The 18,694-nt window shown below is 43.6% G+C and overlaps 1 protein-coding gene across 1 annotated transcript in view; it reads left to right on the forward strand.

Moving 5' to 3' along the window:
• Positions 1 to 930: 930 nt before the first annotated feature.
• Positions 931 to 18,694, forward strand: part of LOC128832795 (serum paraoxonase/arylesterase 2-like) — a 52,002-nt gene continuing 34,238 nt past the window's right edge. The window contains exons 1-2 of the mRNA XM_054020397.1: positions 931 to 1,084; positions 10,450 to 10,520. Coding sequence (XP_053876372.1) covers positions 1,011 to 1,084; positions 10,450 to 10,520 — 145 coding nt within the window. The 5' untranslated portion in view covers positions 931 to 1,010. The remainder of the gene's footprint in view (positions 1,085 to 10,449; positions 10,521 to 18,694) is intronic.

Here is an 18,694-nt window from a genome sequence, read left to right on the forward strand (position 1 = left end):
TGGCCATTTCTTATCACTGGAGACACAGGGCTAAGATTCCCCAAAAGGCCCCTAACTGCCATTTTAGCTGTCTAAATTCCAGAATCAGGGATTCACAAATCCACGCCCCCCCCCCAGATGCCACCAAACTCTGTAGGTGCCCTAAACTCCCCCAGCACCTACATTTTTGCAGTAGAAGTTCCCTAGGGGCCTGTGTGCCTGTGGACTGGTGCCTCAGGCTAGGTGTCTGCCTAAGCCCCAGTCTACACTACAGAATTAGGTAGATATAAGGCAGCTTACGTCAACCTAACGCTGGAAGTGTCCACATTAAAATGTAGCTCCTGCCGATGTAACTTGCCCACTACACCGACTTAATAATGCCACCTCTGTGAGAGGTGCAGCGCTTAGGTCGATGTAGTTAGGGCAAGGTGGTGTCAGTGTAGACACAGTGTTGTTTACACCAACTGCTGCTGCCTTTCAGAAGCTGTCCCATAATGCCTCACGCTGACAGTTAAATGGGTTCCAGCACTCCTGGCGAGGATGTGCATTGCCGACATCAGGAGCATAGTGTGGACGTGTAAAACCGATTCAATTACTGCAGTGGCTGTATATCGACGTAACCCAGGTTGAATTAATTCTGTAGCGTAGACTTGCCCCAAGTTCCGGTGTGAATCTAGCCCAGGGTCTTTCTCCTGCGGCTGGTGTTTGCTAGGCTGGAGCTAGAAGCGTCCCCTCGCCCATTCTCTCCTGCTCGGGGAGTTTGTGTCTCTCCCCGTTGCCAGCCCTAGCTCAGGGATATCGCAGAGACAGGGCGCTCAGCCCCGGGCAGGCTCCCGGGGACAGGGCGAGGCGGGGCGGGGCGAGCGCGTGGCTGGAGGCGGAGCGCCTGCCCCCTTTAGCGGCCCCGAGGCTCTCGCAGCTGGGAGGGGACAATTAGTGGCCGTGGGCGGAGCCCTGGAGCCCTAGTTCAAAGGCGGGCGCGCTCGGCCTGGTTTGCGAGGGGGGCGTAGACTAGCCTCCAGCGCAGAGCCATGGGGAAAGTGCTGGTGCTCGCCCTGGCCGGGATACTTGCCGCTCTCTTCGGGGAGAGGCTAATGGAGTTTCGGTAAGTGGCTCCAGCTTGGCTCCCCTAGAGAGACTGGCGAGCTCTTGGGAGACCCGGGGAGGTCCTGGGTCTGTCCGTCTAGTTGGTGCTTTCCTTCCCTAATGGGGGTGGGGTGTTTCAACAGCACAGCGATCTCTGTTTTAAATAGAACGGCCACGGGTGGGGAATCGAATTCGAAGTCACGCTGGTCTAGTGGGACTCGGGATCTCTTGGGTCCCGCACGACCTTATTGCCCAGAGTTCTTGTCCTTCTGCACGGGGCATGCAGAGCAGAAGTGCCATGAAGAGAAGGCTCGATTGTGCATTCCTCCCATACCGTCATCGGCTGGCAAAGCTTGTCCGCGGGGTTCAGGCTGAGTGCAAAGCTGGCAGGAGCAAAGCGGCGTAGGTCGGAAGAGCCTGGCTTTGTAGAGCCTGGATTGCTGAGTAACTGAGATTACATCACTGTTTAAAAAAGTGGTTGTCTGTCTTCCCAGGGGATTGCAGTTCATCTTGTTGCCTAGCATGGCATGCAGCTTTAGCAAGAGCCTGTACGTACAGAAATACCACTGAATTTGTTGGAGGAAGGGAGGGGTTAATGTAAACTACCCTGTTATCCTCCAGATGCAATCGGAGTACTTGCTTTGTTTGCTTTTGCATTGGTCGTTCTAAGCCAAGCTTCAAAATAACTTTAGAAATATTCGCCCCAGATAAATCAGATTTACAGTAGGGTGATGTCATAGCTGGATATGTCCAATCCTTTGCTAACCCGAGCTAATGGGGTCTGTGAAGTATGAACCTTAAGGGGATAGCTTTGTTTACTTGCGTGTTCCTCTTCCAACAGAGGTCATGACTGAGGGTATGTTGACACACGTCAAGATGGTAAATACAATTTCACCAATCAATCGTTTAAAAAAATTTGTTTTGCGAAATAACTTAGATTGCAAAATTAAATAACTTTTTTTTTTTAAAGCCAGAACTTGTGAATAAACAGCCACTAGCAAACCAGTTTCTGTACTATCTGGAACTGGAATCAATATACTTTCAGTAAGGGAACATGCCAGTTTCAACTTCAGAGGAGTTGTTTTGAGTAATGAGATGAATACTAAACTGAATCAAAGCTATTAAACCATAGAAGTAGAGAGTACATCTAGCAAAGGCAAGTAATACAATATTACAAAAATAGCTTCTCTGGAAACATAACCATGTAACTTTAGGCTAGAAAAGTGAATGTGGAATTACTTTGTTAGGTGACAGTGGAGTCACTGCCTTGGTAATAATGAGTGATGTAAAAATATTTGCAAGAAATCAAAGTAACAACATATAAACGATTTAAATTTTAGATCTAACATTGTAGCAAATTTTTTACTACTAAAGAAACTTTTTACTACTTACTTTTGTACAGGATATTAAGAGAAGCATTATGTTTTGAACTAAATTCAGTTCAGTGCTCGTCCTACCACTAGTCCGAGCACTAATTGGGAAATTTATTGGCAACAAAAAACTGCTACTGTTCTGTCTCACAATATAGGGATCTTGATAAAGTTCTAGCAGTCCTGGTTTATTTTTTGGGTGAGCTGTTTCAGAGCATGGTAACTAGCAAGCCTCTGTTGAAAGCTAAATAAACAGGATTGAAATAATATTGAAAACTGGTAAAATAAAGTTATATGCTAGAAACAGATCAAACTAAAAGCACTTTTTGAATATTCTGTTTTTATTGTATTTTTATGACTTTTTTTTCTGGTGTGTGCATGTGCTGCATCATTATAAGCCTGCTATATTGCCTCTTTGCTAATACAGCAGTACTGGTGACTGGAAATGTACAACTTCAGATAAGAGTTGAGACTGCTGTCTAGTTTCCTCTAATATGTACTGGAAGGAGGAGATTGGAAAGTGAGATTTTTTTTCTTTATCTCTCCACACCCATCTCCCACTCCAAAAGAAAATGAAAATTAAGAAGTTCTCTATAGCTTTGCTGCTGTTCACATTAATCCCTTGAGTTCTGGCACATTGTGGTCTGGTGATATGATACTGAAAAGGGTCCTTCAGTGTTTCTTTTTTTCAAACAGATTTAACATAATTTCTAATATTCCTGGAGGTGAAAAGTGATAAATTTTGTATTAAATTGGTTTATGCATCATACTGTATTGCTAATATCTACAGCAATGGAGGCAGCTTATTCACATCCTATCTCTGCTGTGGGGTCTGAGCATAGTAAGAGTTCACACTATTCGTGGACTTTTGTCTCCACTCCTTAAAAGAACAATTCTTGATGTAGCTGAACTGCTATATTTTCAGATGTGTGATTGTTAAAGGCACACTCTACTTATTTTCCTCTTGTTCTTATTATGCTTTAGTTTTAAAAATTCATAATAATATACAAGGTCCTGATCCAATGGCCACAGAAGTAAATGATAAAGCTTCCATTGACTTCTGGCAGATGCTAACTTTCTCCTGAACACTTGATGCAAAGAGTGTACTTCAAAAGCTTCTATTGCTTTGAAAATATTTGTTGTTGTTTTTAAACCATTTTTGTATTCCTCAGATGTAGAAGAAATAGGGTCTCAAGCAAGAAACTCTTTAAAACCAGGAGAAACACTGTGATAGTCACATGAGAATGTTCAGTGTTGCATTTTTGTGTTGCAGTGGTGGGGTAGGGATTGGCTGGAAGTGTGTACTAAGGTTATTTATTTTTTTTTTTGAGACGTTTCCAAGTGAATTTCCTAAAGAGATGAGGATCAGTTTCTCAGTTATAAATTTTGTGACCTTGGTAGAAATGATAATATCCTTGAAGCCCAGGTGGCAAACTTCATGTGCCAGGTCATGTCAATACTAAAAAGTGTTGCCAGCATTTTTTTTTTTTCTAGTATACAACTGTTGACATTAATGTCACTAGAACATGTGAAAGCTTTGCTGATACCATGTATCCTCCCTGCGAGAGATTGCATCAGCAAAACCCACAGTACAGGAAGGATAGGCATCCACCACACCACCGTTTGTCTCATTTTCTTGTGGGATAACAGCATTCTCAGGGAATTTTGGCAACTTGGGGTCAAGTTTCCACAATTCTCTTTGTTCCAGCACATAATCTTTTTTCACACTGTTATTAAAATACCCTCCAGTCTTCTCATTGCTTTTCAATTTCTCTGCTATCTCGCTGGGAGAAGCATAGATACTGAAGAGATCAGTGGAATTTTCATTGTTTTAGAGACTCAGGCTGGGTCTACACTACCCGCCTGAATCGGCGGGTAGAAATCGACCTCTCAGGGATCGATCTATCGTGTCCCACAATCGATCCCCAAATCGACACTCTTCACCAGCAGAGGTGGGAGTAAGCGCTGTCGACGGGAAGCCGCAGAGGTTGATTTTGCTGCCGTCCTCACAGCGGGGTAAGTCGGCTGCGATACGTCGAATTCAGCTACGCTATTCACGTAGCTGAATTTGCGTATCTTAAATCGACTCCCCCCTGTAGTGTAGATGTAGCCTGAGTGAGTAATTCTTCTGTATTCTGAACTTCAACTACCACCACTAGTAGTCCTACAGCAGCAAAAATGAGAATGACAGTCCCCAGTTGCTTCAGGCATTCACTGACCAGTTACAAACAGTGGAGAAGTGCATCTGTACGTGTGAAATGAGAACCAAGTGATGGGATTGGATAATGATGTAAATCTGGATGATCAGCATGGCCAGAGCACTTTTGGACATAGACGGTTATGTTCCTGGAGGTGAGTGCCACGCTTCCCCAGTCCTCCAGCTCAGATACTAGAATGGGTGTTGAATTGACAATGGAGACATGAGTGGTGATTGTGCTCTGGAGGCTTGCAGTTCTGGGCTGCTATTAGTCAGTAGTCAATCACCTTGGTGTTGGAAAATCGATGGCAGGGGTAGGCAACCTATGGCACGTGTGCCAAAGGTGGCACACGAGCTGATTTTCAGTGGTACTCACACTGCCTGGGTCCTGGCCACTGGTCCGGGGGGCTCTGCATTTTAATTTATTTTTAAATGAAGCTTCTTAAACATTTTAAAAACCTTATTTACTTTACCTACAACAATAGTTTAGTTATATATTCTAGACTTGTAGAAAGAAACCTTCTAAAAACGTTAAAATGTATTACTGGCACGTGAAACCTTAAATCAGAGTGAATAAATGAAGACTCGGCACACCACTTCTGAAAGGTTGCCGACCCCTAATCTATGGTATGGGTGGGGAGAAGTCCATTGTTTTCCAGATATGAAAATCCATTAAGTATATCCTGCTGTACGGGATTGTGACTCTGGGCAATGTGCAGGAAATAACAGAGGAATTTGATGGCATGGGCTTCCCAAACAGGGGTTAGGAGGCAATATATGGGACACACTTCCTGATTCTGTGCCTCCCATCAGCTTGCTTCTGAGTACATAAACAGAAAGGGGTACTTTTTCTATGTTTATGCAAGCATTGGTGGATCACGGGTGGACATTTCATTGGTGGGTGCCTATCCTTCCTGCACTGTGGGTTTTGCTGATGCAATCTCTTGCAGGGAGGGTACATGGCATCAGCAAAGGCATTGAAGCTTTCACATGTTCTAGCAACAGCTAAAGTCAACAGCTGTATACTAGAAAAAATGCTGGCAACACTTTTTAGTATTGAACACTTTTTAGCACATGAAGTTTGCCACCTGGGCTTCAAGGATATTATCATATCAATTAGCATTAACATTGGCTGATCAGGGAAGGAGCATGATGCTCACATCTTCAAAAATACTGGACTTTTTTTGAAAGTCACAATCAGGGACACTTGTCTCAGATTGGCGCATACATGTTGGTGGGGGTGAAATGCCAACAGTGATTCTCAGGGACCTTTCCTCAGGGCATAGCTTCAAAAGATTGGGTTTTTGCATAACGAAGTGGGGAATTTGTATTCACCTCCCTCTAGAATTTTCCCAGACAAACACTTGACACTGTTCTAAAAATTCATTCTTGTCTGGCCCATTGTTCGGTATAGTCCTTCTAAAGTTCATAACGTTTACTAGAGTTCACCTTCCATCTACCCCCAGAGAGAGGACATGCAATCCCAGCCCACAATAATGCATAATCTTTGCATTTAATACAACCGATTCCAAAGGCACTTAAACTTAAGGTTTTTCAAGGATATTCCAGGAAATTGCCACATCTATCACTCTATGCTTGTGTTTGAATGTTAAATGATATGTAAACACTTGCTATGAGTCTGGAAATAGTGGTGCTGACTTGGGCAGTCACATGTTTTGCTTTGTAAGAAACAGTAAATAAAGCATGACTTTCACAAAACTCAATTTTACTGAGCAGTTCTCAATTGTCACTGGCATTGAGCGATATGGACAGGTATTGCTGCAGGCGATGCCGGTACCTTGAGAGTGTAGGGGATGGATAGTCCCTGGAACATAGAATTGTCCATGCAGTGCAATGGCTGCTGGAGTGGAAGTCTCTGGGCATTTTGCTCCATTAAGTTTTGTAAGAGTTGCTTCTGCGTGTAGAGCTGCATGATGTCTTTATGCACATCTTGATGCATCTCTTGGTCCTTCTGCTCAATGCACTTCTAGGTCCTTCCTCCAGCATAGAGGGAATCCAGGGATTTACTTGAATCTCTAGTCTCTCATGCATGGGGCTCTGAGCAATGGAGGAACTCAGAAAACATGTTCTCTCTGGTCCTCCTTTTTTTTTTTTTTTTTTTTCTTTCTCCTTCCTGGTCAAGGTCAGTCTTTCAGCAGGAGTGTAGGCTACGCCTCTCAAGGATGCCCAAGCCACGGCTGCTGAAAAATCTAATAATGTCTGTCTTGTTATTTAAAGACAGAACAGAAAGGAAAAGCAATGTGAAAAAGTGTAGGAAGTTTTGAGATAAAGATTTACATAAAAATATGCAGAGAGTCAGGTTTGGTTCAGGACTCCTCAACAGCTCCCAGTATAATGAGTGCATAAGAGTGCTGTTCAAAGCCTGCTGCTGGCGGCACAAGGACTGTTGGGTGTCCTGGGCAATAAGTGTAGGGATAGTGCAGTAAATATTGCTAACTTTATTACAGCAGTAGTGATCATAGGTGATATCGCTCCTAAGGCTGGCAAGGGCCCCCAGGGTAAACAGCTGCTCAAAGAGGCTTGAAGTTGCCCTAGCCCATATGCTGCCAGTTGGTGGTGGTTCACAGAAGGGGTCCTAGTGTGACAGAACAAGACCACACTTCCTAGAACTGGCCAGGAAATGAGTAAAGAGCATCTGCTCGAAAAATACCTGGCGAGATTGTGCCAGAGACACAAGGTATCATCCAACCTCACAAGGCCCGCATCATCCAACCTCACAAGGCCCGCATCATCCAAACCCCTTATGAGAGGAGAAGGTTCTTGCCATCGCCTACCTCTGCAAGCCAAAGCAAAGTCACCCTCCCTGAGCCATCAGCACCATCTCTACCACTTCCTACCCCTGAATCCAAGCACCGCATACATGTTTTGAACAAAGACTCTCGGACTGGAAAACCAAAGCACTGCCATTTGCAATGTTTACATAAAAATAATGTACAGTAGAATCTGAGTTATGAACACCAGAGTTATGAACTGATCAGTGAACCCACACCTCTTTGGAACCAGAAGTATGCAATCAGGCAGCAGAGAGAGAGACACACACACACACACACACACACACACACACACACACATGAATACAGTACTGTGTTAAATGCAAACTACTGGGGGTGGGGGGGGAAGGGGAAAGCTTATCAATTTTTTTTTTAAAGGTAAGGAAACTATTTCTGTGCTTATTTCATGTAAAATTAAGATGGTTAAAAGCAGCATTTTTCTTCTGCATAGTAAAGTTTCAAAGCTGTATGAAGTCAATGTTCTATTGTAAACTTTTGAAAGAACAACCAAAACGTTTGCAACTCTCAACAAAACATTTTAGAGTTACGAACAACCTCCATTCCCAAAGTTTGTAACTCTGAGGTTCTACCATAGTCTGCCTGACTAATTACTGGAGTGCTTGCAAGGTTTTTGACATTTTCTAATGCTCTGGTATTGCATTCAGAATATATTTGTTTAGGTTTGCGTTTAATGGATTTATGGCGATGGATATTCTATTTTGCTACCAAAAGCTGCTGGCTACTAAATGGCTGTGATCGTTTCTTATTTTGCTGTTGGCACATTTTTAAAATAAATTGGCTCTGGCTACTTCAAAAGGGAATTCTCTTATTCTCTGACTGTGCACATTCGGCTGCCATTTTTGAAAGGGAGTGGAAGTGATTTAGGGCCCACGAAGAAAGTAAAGAGCGAATTATGCTTTAATATAGCTCCCTGAGCTCCCTTACCCGTCCTCAATGGATTCTGTGTCTGGGTGGGGTCCATTAGTCTCTTGAAGAGCTCCTGGTGGGGTCTCTATCCTCCTCATCTCTCTTCTCAACACACTTGTCATTGCTGCACTGCTGGGGCTCCTTCCTCTGGGTCTCATGAGGTGTCCACTCTTACTTACAGATTGCTGGTGGGGTCCCTGCCAGAATTGCATAGAAGCAGCATTCGGGGGTAGCCGCAGATCTTCTGTTGGCCTCCCTTCCCCATGGCCTGGCATTTCTGCTCATCACCTTTTTCTACCCCAGCTTCAGCATCTTCTCTGTAATGACCGAATAGACCTCTATATTCTTGCGGTTATTCACAGCTGGGCTTGCACCATACCTCCCCACAGGCCAAGGAAATCTAGGCCTTCTTTTCTAGATAAGGCCATAGTGCAAAGCTTACCTGTAGCTTTACATGGAGCCAGACCCCTATGCTTAAAGGTAAGCTAGTAGGAAGACCACAGAAGGTATTTTAAAGGAGGTCAGGCTTCTGGTCACTGTGCAGGGCCAGCACCAGGCACCCAAGCACATGCTTGGGGCGGCACCTGGTAAGGGGTGACGGGGGGAGCACGGTGCGGCATTCCCTTGGGGGGGGGGGGGGGCGCTCCGGCGGCGCTCGGCGGGGGGGCAGCGCGGGCACGGTGCTGGGGGGGCTCCGGCGGCGCTTGGCAGGGGTGGGCTCCGGCGGCGCTCGGTGTGGGGGGTGGCGCGGGGCTCGGCGCTGGGGGGGGGGGCGGAGGAGGGTGGTTCCGGCGGCGCTTGGTGGGGGGGGGGGGGGGGCAGGCTCCGGCAGAGTGGCGCTCGGGGTTCTGGCGGCGCTGGGCGGGGGTGGGCTCCAGCGGGCGGCGCTCGGCAGGGGGGTGGCGCGGGGCGTGGTGCTGGGGGTGTGTGTGTGTTTCGGCGGGGGGGCGGGCTCCGGTGGTGCGGCGCTCGGCGGGGGGCGGCGCTTTTTTTTTTTTTTTTTTTTGCTGCTTGGGGCCCTGTCGCTGTGACCCCTGAACAGCTGATTTTAGAATTGTGACCAAAACGGTCATTCTCAGTGGGTCATTGTGGGAGTATGGCTGAAGGAAAAGGTAATGTCGCAAAGAAATGGCCCATATTCACTAGCCATTTGCAACAGTTTTTTGAGCAGAAGGACAATGTGAAAATAGATTGTAGGGTATTATTGTACCCTATACAGCTCCCAGTACCTAGCTACATACCAAAGCCAGGCCTACACTACAAAGTTTTGCTGGTAACACTTGCCTTATTTTATCATGTCTGTGTGTGCGCACCCATGAGCAATTTTGAGTCCTGCTGCTAACACCCTGATTCTCTGTCAGCCAAGTTAAACCACGTCCCCAAATAGCATAAAGCCGCTATTGGCACGGTACCAGTGTCTTTGTGGATGGGATAACAAGTCTGGTACATATCAATTTCTTTATTAAATTGACAAAATATATTCAAGAGACCATGTTACCAATGTCAGTCAGGTTTATTAATATGGTACAGAAAAAAGTTCTGTAAGATACCAGTCTCGAAAGAGCAGTCTCCTGCAGCGATGTTACGTTCACCTTATGCAGAAAGTGTGCTCCCCAAGGTACACATTTCAGCTGGTATTATTTGTATGATTTTACAAGTTGCACATTTCTTTATACGTCACTAAAACCCAAACCATCAGTTTGTCCCAGTTCCCATGTTCCTTCCTTATCTTTGTTTTAGATACTCACATTCCAGGTACTTGTCCGTGAAGGTACCTCCCTAGCTTGTACTAAGACTTAGAATGAATGCGTCTTGATTTTGACAAGTTTCCTATCTCCTTGTGCTAAATGCTTGCTTCAATAAGTGTAAGGTGTTATGGGATACTTAGCAGAAGTGAAAAGGATTATGGTATAGATCAGTTTAAGCCATATCACTGTCACAATATTTGTACTTAATGCATACTTGTGTATATGGTGCAGATAATATATATTATGATATCTATGTATATGCTAGCCAGCATCTATCCATCAACACTGTTTCAGTTTGTAAAATCCTCTCTTTGATCTGTTATACTAAACTGTATTATTTCCTCTTGCAGACGTAAACTGAATAACTCCAGAGAACTGGAACCAGTGGAACTTCCCAACTGCCACCTTATTAAAGGAATTGGTATGTATGTGATAGGACTGAGTACTTTGTATTGGGAGCCTTGCTTTGAAGTCAGCCACTAAAGCCAGGTTTTAAAAAGCTGACTCTGGAAACAAAAATAATTGTGGTCTATAAATACTCTTTATGCTATTGAACTCCAGTGGGGAAGAAAAGAGTCAGCAGACAGAAAATTCTGTTGTGAACAGCTGGATGTTCAGAATCGAAGGAAAGTTTCAGATAGTACTGGGATGGGAGGCTGTATAAGTGCATTGTCATTGTTTCTTTTCACAACCTTTGTCACAGTACCATGAAGATGGAGAGACCAACTAAAGTTCTGTTGCATATCTGAAATGCACACGGTGAGGTGTGGCCATGCTAGTGGGACAGGCCTTCAGATGCCTATCTGCTGGTAATATATTTCCTACAGGACCTTCTGCAAGTGTGAAGGTTTTCAGAGACTGCAACAGGCACAGAGTTAACTGCCGTGCTGATAAAAGCAAGCTGGTAAAATGCTGGGAGGAGTTGGTGGTTTTAAGATCAAAGTCCAGTCAAAGTGGATATGGAGAAATAGAAGAGGTGTTTAGTATATGAGATGCATACAGCAGCACACTCCCCTTTCTCATGTTATGGTATTCCAAAGTTCAATGTATTGCATAATTTACCCTGATTATGCAAGTGAGCTATAACACTTGGAAGACAGAGTGTCCATGCTTGTGGCTAGCCAAGTTAGGAAAAGGGGATTGCCATTACTTTCTATATAGGACATGTCTGAAAATACTAAGCACTGAAGCTATTTCTGCATGTTTATTTGTGCAGACCTAAACACTGTCCCATACAAATTAATTTGAATGTTTCCTGTCTATGAAGAAAACTAAAATGTAAATTTTCTTCATCTCCTTTTCTTTATAGAAACAAATACAATATTTATGTGTAACTTAGCATTAATGTATATCTTGATATACATTAACTGGTCATTTTGTCCCCTTAATTTAATATTTCTGTTGTGCACAAGGAAAACTGGGATTTATTTTTTAGCTAAATGAGCAATTATAAATTCTCATGGCTGTTAGCCACTTAGCTACATGTTCTTTGGTTAAAATAGCTCCTTCATATTTGAGGTAGTGAGCTCAGCATCATAAGGATGGCTTTTTTTTTTTTTTTTTTTTTTTTTGTATTTGTACAAACGTTTCACTTGTTGAAATCAGCCAGGTCAAAATAGGTTTAGCTGTTTTAAACATTGAAGTTACCATTAACTTGTTTTCTTCCTGTTTCAGAGCACTTATGAGTGGATTTGCTGATTGAAGAATACTAGGTTATTGTGGGAGGGCAAATTAGGCCTATGTCTTGTTTAACAGGATCTTTCTAATGGCTGCTAAAACAAAATCCTAACAGGGTTGTACTTAGTAATATCTGTATATGGCTGAACTCCCTTGTCTATTTTTTGTGGGATGCTTTGGCTCAGTTGGACTTTACAGCTTTTCTTCTGACCTAGCTGAGTCACACTGATTTCACAAATCTCACTTCCTGACTGTGTTGCAGGGATTAAATGTCTTTCTGAACTCAAAATTATGTAGTTGAATAAACACAAGTAGAATTTTTTGTGTGAGATAGTGGGGGGGAGGGTAGGTCAGCAGAACTTGCATTTGAAAGCATTTCATTCTTCTGAGGTGAGCCCATATTTGTTAGAGGAAGAGGCAGAATATTCATTTCCCTTGATAATATTTCATGTAAAAGGTATTTTTGAGTGATCCCTGTAAACTGGTGTGTTCGCTCCCATTTGGGGAAAGCAAATGGGTCTTTACCAAACCTTTTGCAAAATGTCAAGTATCAGGGGGTAGCCATGTTAGGCTGTATCCACAAAAACAACAAGGAGTCCGGTGCCACTTTTGCAAAATGCTCATTCTGTTCAGGAAAATAGAACTCTAAATGGCAAAAACAATTTGATTAACTTATGAACAAGATAATTAACTGACCCTCACACACATCTTGGAACCTGATATTTATATGAAGATTAGCTGAATGCTGATGCCCCTCTTTTGCCCGGAGACTGTGGTTGAGAAATATACAATGTTACAGCTATCCTCCTTACTCTTCTGTCATAACATTCCCAACCCTAGCTGAGAACTTTGCTCAAGTGCATTCCTGTCATCTGCTGGTCCTCAGCCCAAAGTCAAAGCAAGGAAACAGACTCGGTGGCTCCAACATATCCGTGGGTGACTATTAATAATAGCCGTATTCTTATAGCACTTACGAGCCACAGTCATGGGCCAGGACCCTGTTGTGCTAGACGCTGTATAAACACAGAACAAACTAATAATGTCAAGAAGTTGCTGCAAATTGAAAAGTCAGCATGTTGATATGAAATTGAAAACGTCACTCCAAAATTCACTTCACAGGGTTGGGGCCCCAAATAATAGTCGAATGGCAACACCAAGATAGTAGAGGTTGCATCACAACTTATGTTTAAAGATTGACCTTTCTAAGTCCTCTAAAATCAACATGCTTAGTTGAGTTCCTTTGAAATGTGGTTTGCCTCAGGAGGGGGCAGTGCAGGGTTAGTGACCCAAAATTGGGCTCATTTGAGCTAGGAGTTGCAGAAATATAAGCGTCTCCCTCCCCTCCCCCCCAAAAAAATATCTATTTTTAAAATAGTTTCTAGGTGAGTGGTTCTTGCACAGAGCTGGAGATCAAACTATTGTTACCTGGGTCAAAAAAGTCTCAATTTTTCAAGTTTTACCCATGGTAGTGCACGGCACTCACTGAATCTTTGGGGGACTGAAATTGGGAACGGTGTTTAAGAACATGTTCACTTCTTTGCTTGCGTAGACAGCAGTCTGGAAGTATTACATTGCACATGAACCAATAAATGGGGGAGGGAGGGAAAGAAGGCTTTTTTGCAGCCACTTTGTTTGCCTGGATTGTTCAAGGGAATTTGCTGGCAACATTGTCCCTGGCGAACACCTTGCCACTGACCTTTCTAGTCTTAATCTTTGTATTCCCGTGCAATAAAGATTTAATAATTATGTTGCTTGCTACAAGTTGTTGTTATAATAGAACATGTTTTTTTATTTTATGGGGAGGTTTATTGTGAACAAAGCAGAATAGTTAGCAGCCAATCGAACCAAAACTTTTGTTTATATTGGTGGGGGGTGGGGGGGGAGAGGGGTTGTGGCTATGGTAGGGGTGGGAAATGAGAATGGGTGGTAGGCTAGTCTAGGATTGGATGTTTGAGAAAATCTGTATTTTTAGTAACCGTGGGGAAGTGGCTGCTTCCAGATCTCTGAGCAGATAAAACGTGGTGGTTTCCAAAGACGCATAGCATGGAGGTTTGGAATTGACAGTGCAGGTACTTTGACAACTGAGGAAAAAGAAATTCGTGCACTGACCAAATAGCCATTATGTGGATTCTATGTAATTCCTGGCTCATGAGTTCGCAGAAGTTTGCGAGAGAGCAAAGAATATGCCATGATATGGAGATTGTTAACAGGCTAATTTGGAAGAGAGGTGGTCTGCATTGGCATCATGTTTCCTCCATCAGTGACTTATGAGGTTGTCATCTACTGAACATTGTTGTGATTCACAGGATGGAAATGATCTGGGCCTTAATCCTAGTGTAAACTTCATACAATGTGTGAAAACAGATTTGAACCCCATCAGAGAGCTGTGGCTAAGAGCTGTGATCAGTTTTCACTGATTAGGCTGAGTGTTTGAATAATTGCTACAGTGACAATAGGAAAGCTATTAATAATCATTGAAGAATATTAACTGTGAAATCAGAGGGGTCATGGCTGACCAGACAATGTGAATTGTACGGCATAGCAACAGTACAAGCTCTGACCTCCTCCCCCACACTTTCTCAGAGATAGGGTATGTTCATTGGATTGGGTCAGAGGATCTTTCTCTCAAATGTAAAACTGTCAGTATTTTCCAACAGAAATCGTGTGTCATTTCTCTTGCTGGCCCTGCCACAAACTTCACCCTCCAACCCATTCTGAAACATGATCAGAAGTACCACCCACTGTAGCCTCTGCATGTGAGTTGGGTTATAGGTGGGGTTGAGAGGAAAGTAATGGCAATAGAAACATTTGTATACTAAGGAGTGGAAACTGCAGAGAGATGCATTCCCTGCTTGTGGTTGGAGGGGGGGCTGGGTACAGAAGTGGGAGGGGCCCAGATTGACAGGGTAATGCAGTGAATGGGTCAGGGTGTGGCTGCGGAGGTGTGTCAAAGTAGGGTTGGTGGGGCCCCAGCTGACTGGCTCGGTATGCAAATTGCAGGGCATGATATGTACAGCTCCTAAATGACTATTAATTCCTACCAACAACATATCTTTCTCCTGTTTAAAAATAACCCTAGGAAATTCAATGGCAAAAAATTACATTACCGCAGATCTGAGGTTGGTTGGTGTGTATCATCCCTTTGCTGAATGTTGAATTGAGCAAAACTCACACTTCTGAAAAGCAGGAAATAAGCAGTTAAGGTTGCCCAGGCAGTTTTAACTTTGCCCCTTTCAGCAGTGCCCCAATAGACCCTGTTAACATACATACCTTTTATTCTGCCAACCATTTTCTTTTCCTTTTGTCCTTTAATAGTGTTAGATGGCATTCTGTGGGTGAGCATGAATGGGCTGTAAAAAGAGGTGAAGAGCTTGTACATTTCATCAATAGTGAGGCTGGCAGAGTAAAGGTTTTTGTGTTATTGGGGCACTGCTGAAAGAAGGCAGAGTTAAGGTTGCCCATGCATGGGCAACCTTAACTCTGATGCAACCTTAACTCTGAGTTTCCTAGTTTTCAGAAGTTTGAGTTTAGCTCAACTCCGCTTTCTGCAAGGAAATGACATACCACCAACCTCCTCAACTCTACATTAACATAGTTTTGCCACTGAATTCATAAAGGAAGCCAGGAAATTGACACATTTCTACCCATCTGAATAAAATTACTCACTCGTGTGTTTCTGTTGAACTCAGCCATGTAATGTTGCTCATGTGTTTGCAGGATCTAGCCCACTGTAATTACATAAGGATATTTACATGTGTATGTCAGTCTTTTTTTTTCCCTTCCCCCCCCTAAAATCCGCCAATACAATGTCTTAATCTGCAAAACTAAACTAGTCAGTCTGGCCTCTTGAGTGGGCATGTGATTAATTGACTATCTTGGCTCTGAATAAAATAATCTTAAACTACTCATTTTGTACATGAGAGAATGGAGCAGCTCTTCCAGTCTATTGTCATGTTAAAAACCATTCACCAGTGGTAGTTTGCAAGTTACTGCAGGCTTGGTTTTGCTATCTAGTTCACTTTTGTTTGTTTTTCCACATAGAATTTCCCACTTCATGTTTTTAGACTCTTGTTCACTTTGCTTTTGAACGCCAACTTAGGAAAAAAAAGAAGTCAGAAACTAAACTTGTTGGGAAGATGGGGGAGAAGGTTATTCTTTTTATATAATTTAAAAAAAAAGGCAAATGTCTTTCAAGTTGGCATAACTGCACACCTGAGTTGCAACCTTCAGTCCAAGGTGATCTTTTTAATTGTTAGAAATCTACATCCTGGGTGGGAAAAGGGTACATTTAGCTTGTATTTACAGCTGGGCAAAATTAGGAATTGTTATATAACTGAACCCTCCAATTTGTTTTGCTTTTATTTGACCCCTTCTTGGTGAATTCTTCTTTATTATTCACAAGAATGTTTGCAGAAAGAAGTTTCATGAAACACTCAAGTGAGTGTTCACATTGGAAGTGCTCTCATGATTGATCACCCGTCAATTGCAGACATGACTTTCAGCCTTGGACTGGGCTTTGATCTTCCTTCTATTGTACCTTTTCTTTTTAGGGTGGATTCTTCTTACTTTGTTGGGGCTCTTGTCTGCATTTTCAGCCTTTGGTGTTTGAACTCTATTTAATCAGGACAGGCTGGGGCTGGAGGTTGATTCCATTGTCCATACATACCTCATTCACACATCTAAACTAAACTAATTAATAAGATTACAGCAGGGTTTGCAAAAATGAAGGTTGCAGCAAGCCCTTACAAAATGGAGTAAGCATTTTAAAATGGGGTTTGAATTACAATATGGCAAACAGTGAACAGAAGTTACACTGTAGGCAAGTGTAATAAATGGTGAACAGAAATTACAATACTGAAACAAGTATCAGGGGGTAGCCGTGTTAGTCTGTATCTACAAAAACAACAAGGAGTCTGGTGGCACCTTAAAGACTAACAGATTTATTTGGGCATAAGCTTTCGTGAGTAAAAACCTCACTTCTTCGGATGCATAGAGTGAAAGTTACAGATGCAGGCATTATATACTGACACATGGAGAGCAGGGAGTTACTTCACAAGTGGAGAACCAGTGTTGACAGGGCCAATTCAATCAGGGTGGATGTAGTCCACTCCCAATAATAGATGAGGAGGTGTCAATTCCAGGAGAGGAAAAGCTGCTTCTGTAATGAGCCAGCCACTCCCAGTCCCTATTCAAGCCCAGATTAATGGTGTTGAATTTGCAAATGAATTTTAGTTCTGCTGTTTCTCTTTGAAGTCTGTTTCTGAAGTTTTTTTGTTCAATGATAGTGACTTTTAAATCTGTAATAGAATGACCAGGGAGATTGAAGTGTTCACTTACTGGCTTGTGTATGTTACCATTCCTGATGTCCGATTTGTGTCCATTTATTCTTTTGCGGAGGGACTGTCCGGTTTGGCCAATGTACATGGCAGAGGGGCATTGCTGGCACATGTTGGCATATATGACATTAGTGAATGTGCAGGTGAATGAGCCCCTGATGGTGTGGCTGATGTGGTTGGGTCCTCTGATGCTGTTGCCAGAGTAGATATGCGGACAGAGTAGGCAACGAGGTTTGCTACAGGGATAGGTTCCTGGGTTGGTGTTTCTGTGGTGTGGTGTGTAGTTGCTGGTGAGTATTTGCTTCAGGTTGGGGGGGTTGTCTGTAAGCAAGGACTGGCCTGCCTCCCAAGGTCTGTGAGAGTGAGGGATCATTTTCCAGGATAGGTTGTAGATCGTGGATAATGCGCTGGAGAGGTTTTAGCTCGGGGCTGTATGTGATGGCCCGTGGTGTTCTGTTATTGTCCTTGTTGGGCCTGTCCTGTAGTAGGTGATTTCTGGGTACCCGTCTTGCTCTGTCAATCTGTTTCCTCACTTCCCCAGGTGGGTATTGTAGTTTTACGAATGCTTGATAAAGATCTTGTAGGTGTTTGTCTCTGTCTGAGGGGTTGGAGCAAATTCGGTTGTATCTTAGGGCTTGGCTGTAGACAATGGATCGTGTGATGTGTCTTGGATGGAAGCTGGAGGCATGTAGGTACGTACAGCGGTTAGTAGGTTTCCGGTATAGGGTGGTGTTTATGTGACCATCACTTATTTGTACTGTAGTGTCCAGGAAGTGGATCTCTTGTGTGGACTGGTCCAGGCTGAGGTTGATGGTGGGGTGGAAATTGTTGAAGTCCAGGTGGAATTCTTCAAGGGTCTCCTTTCCGTGGGTCCATATGATGAAGATGTCATCAATGTAGCGCAAGTAGAGGGGGGGCACTAGGGGACGAGAGCTGAGGAAGCGTTGTTCTAAGTCAGCCATAAAAATGTTGGCATACTGTGGGGCCATGCGGGTACCCATAGCAGTGCCACTGACTTGAAGGTATAAGTTGTCCCCAAATCTGAAGTGGTTGTGGGTGAGGACAAAGTCACAAAGCTCAGCCACCAGGCTTGCTGTGGCCTCATCAGGGATACTGTTCCTGACAGCTTGTAGTCCATCCTCATGTGGAATATTGGTATAAAGTGCTTCTACATCCATGGTGGCCAGGATGGTGTTTTCAGGAAGAACATCAATGCCTTGTAGTTTCCTCAGGAAGTCGGTGGTGTCTCGAAGATAGCTGGGAGTGCTGGTAGCATAGGGTCTGAGGAGAGAGTCCAAATAGCCAGATAATCCTGCTGTCAGAGTGCCAATTCCTGAGATGATGGGGCGTCCAGGGTTTCCAGGTTTATGGATCTTGGGTAGCAGATAGAATACCCCTGGTCGGGGTTCTGGGGGTGTATCCATGTAGATTTGTTCCCGTACTGTAGCTGGGAGTTTCTTGAGCAGATGGTGTAGTTTCTTTTGGTATTCCTCAGTAGGATCAGAGGATAGTGGCCTGTAGAATGTGGTCTTGGAGAGTTGCCTGGCAGCCTCCTGTTCATAATCTGACCTGTTCATTATGA

Source organism: Malaclemys terrapin, chromosome 2, assembly GCF_027887155.1.
Source record: "Malaclemys terrapin pileata isolate rMalTer1 chromosome 2, rMalTer1.hap1, whole genome shotgun sequence".
Lineage (NCBI taxonomy): Eukaryota > Metazoa > Chordata > Testudines > Emydidae > Malaclemys > Malaclemys terrapin.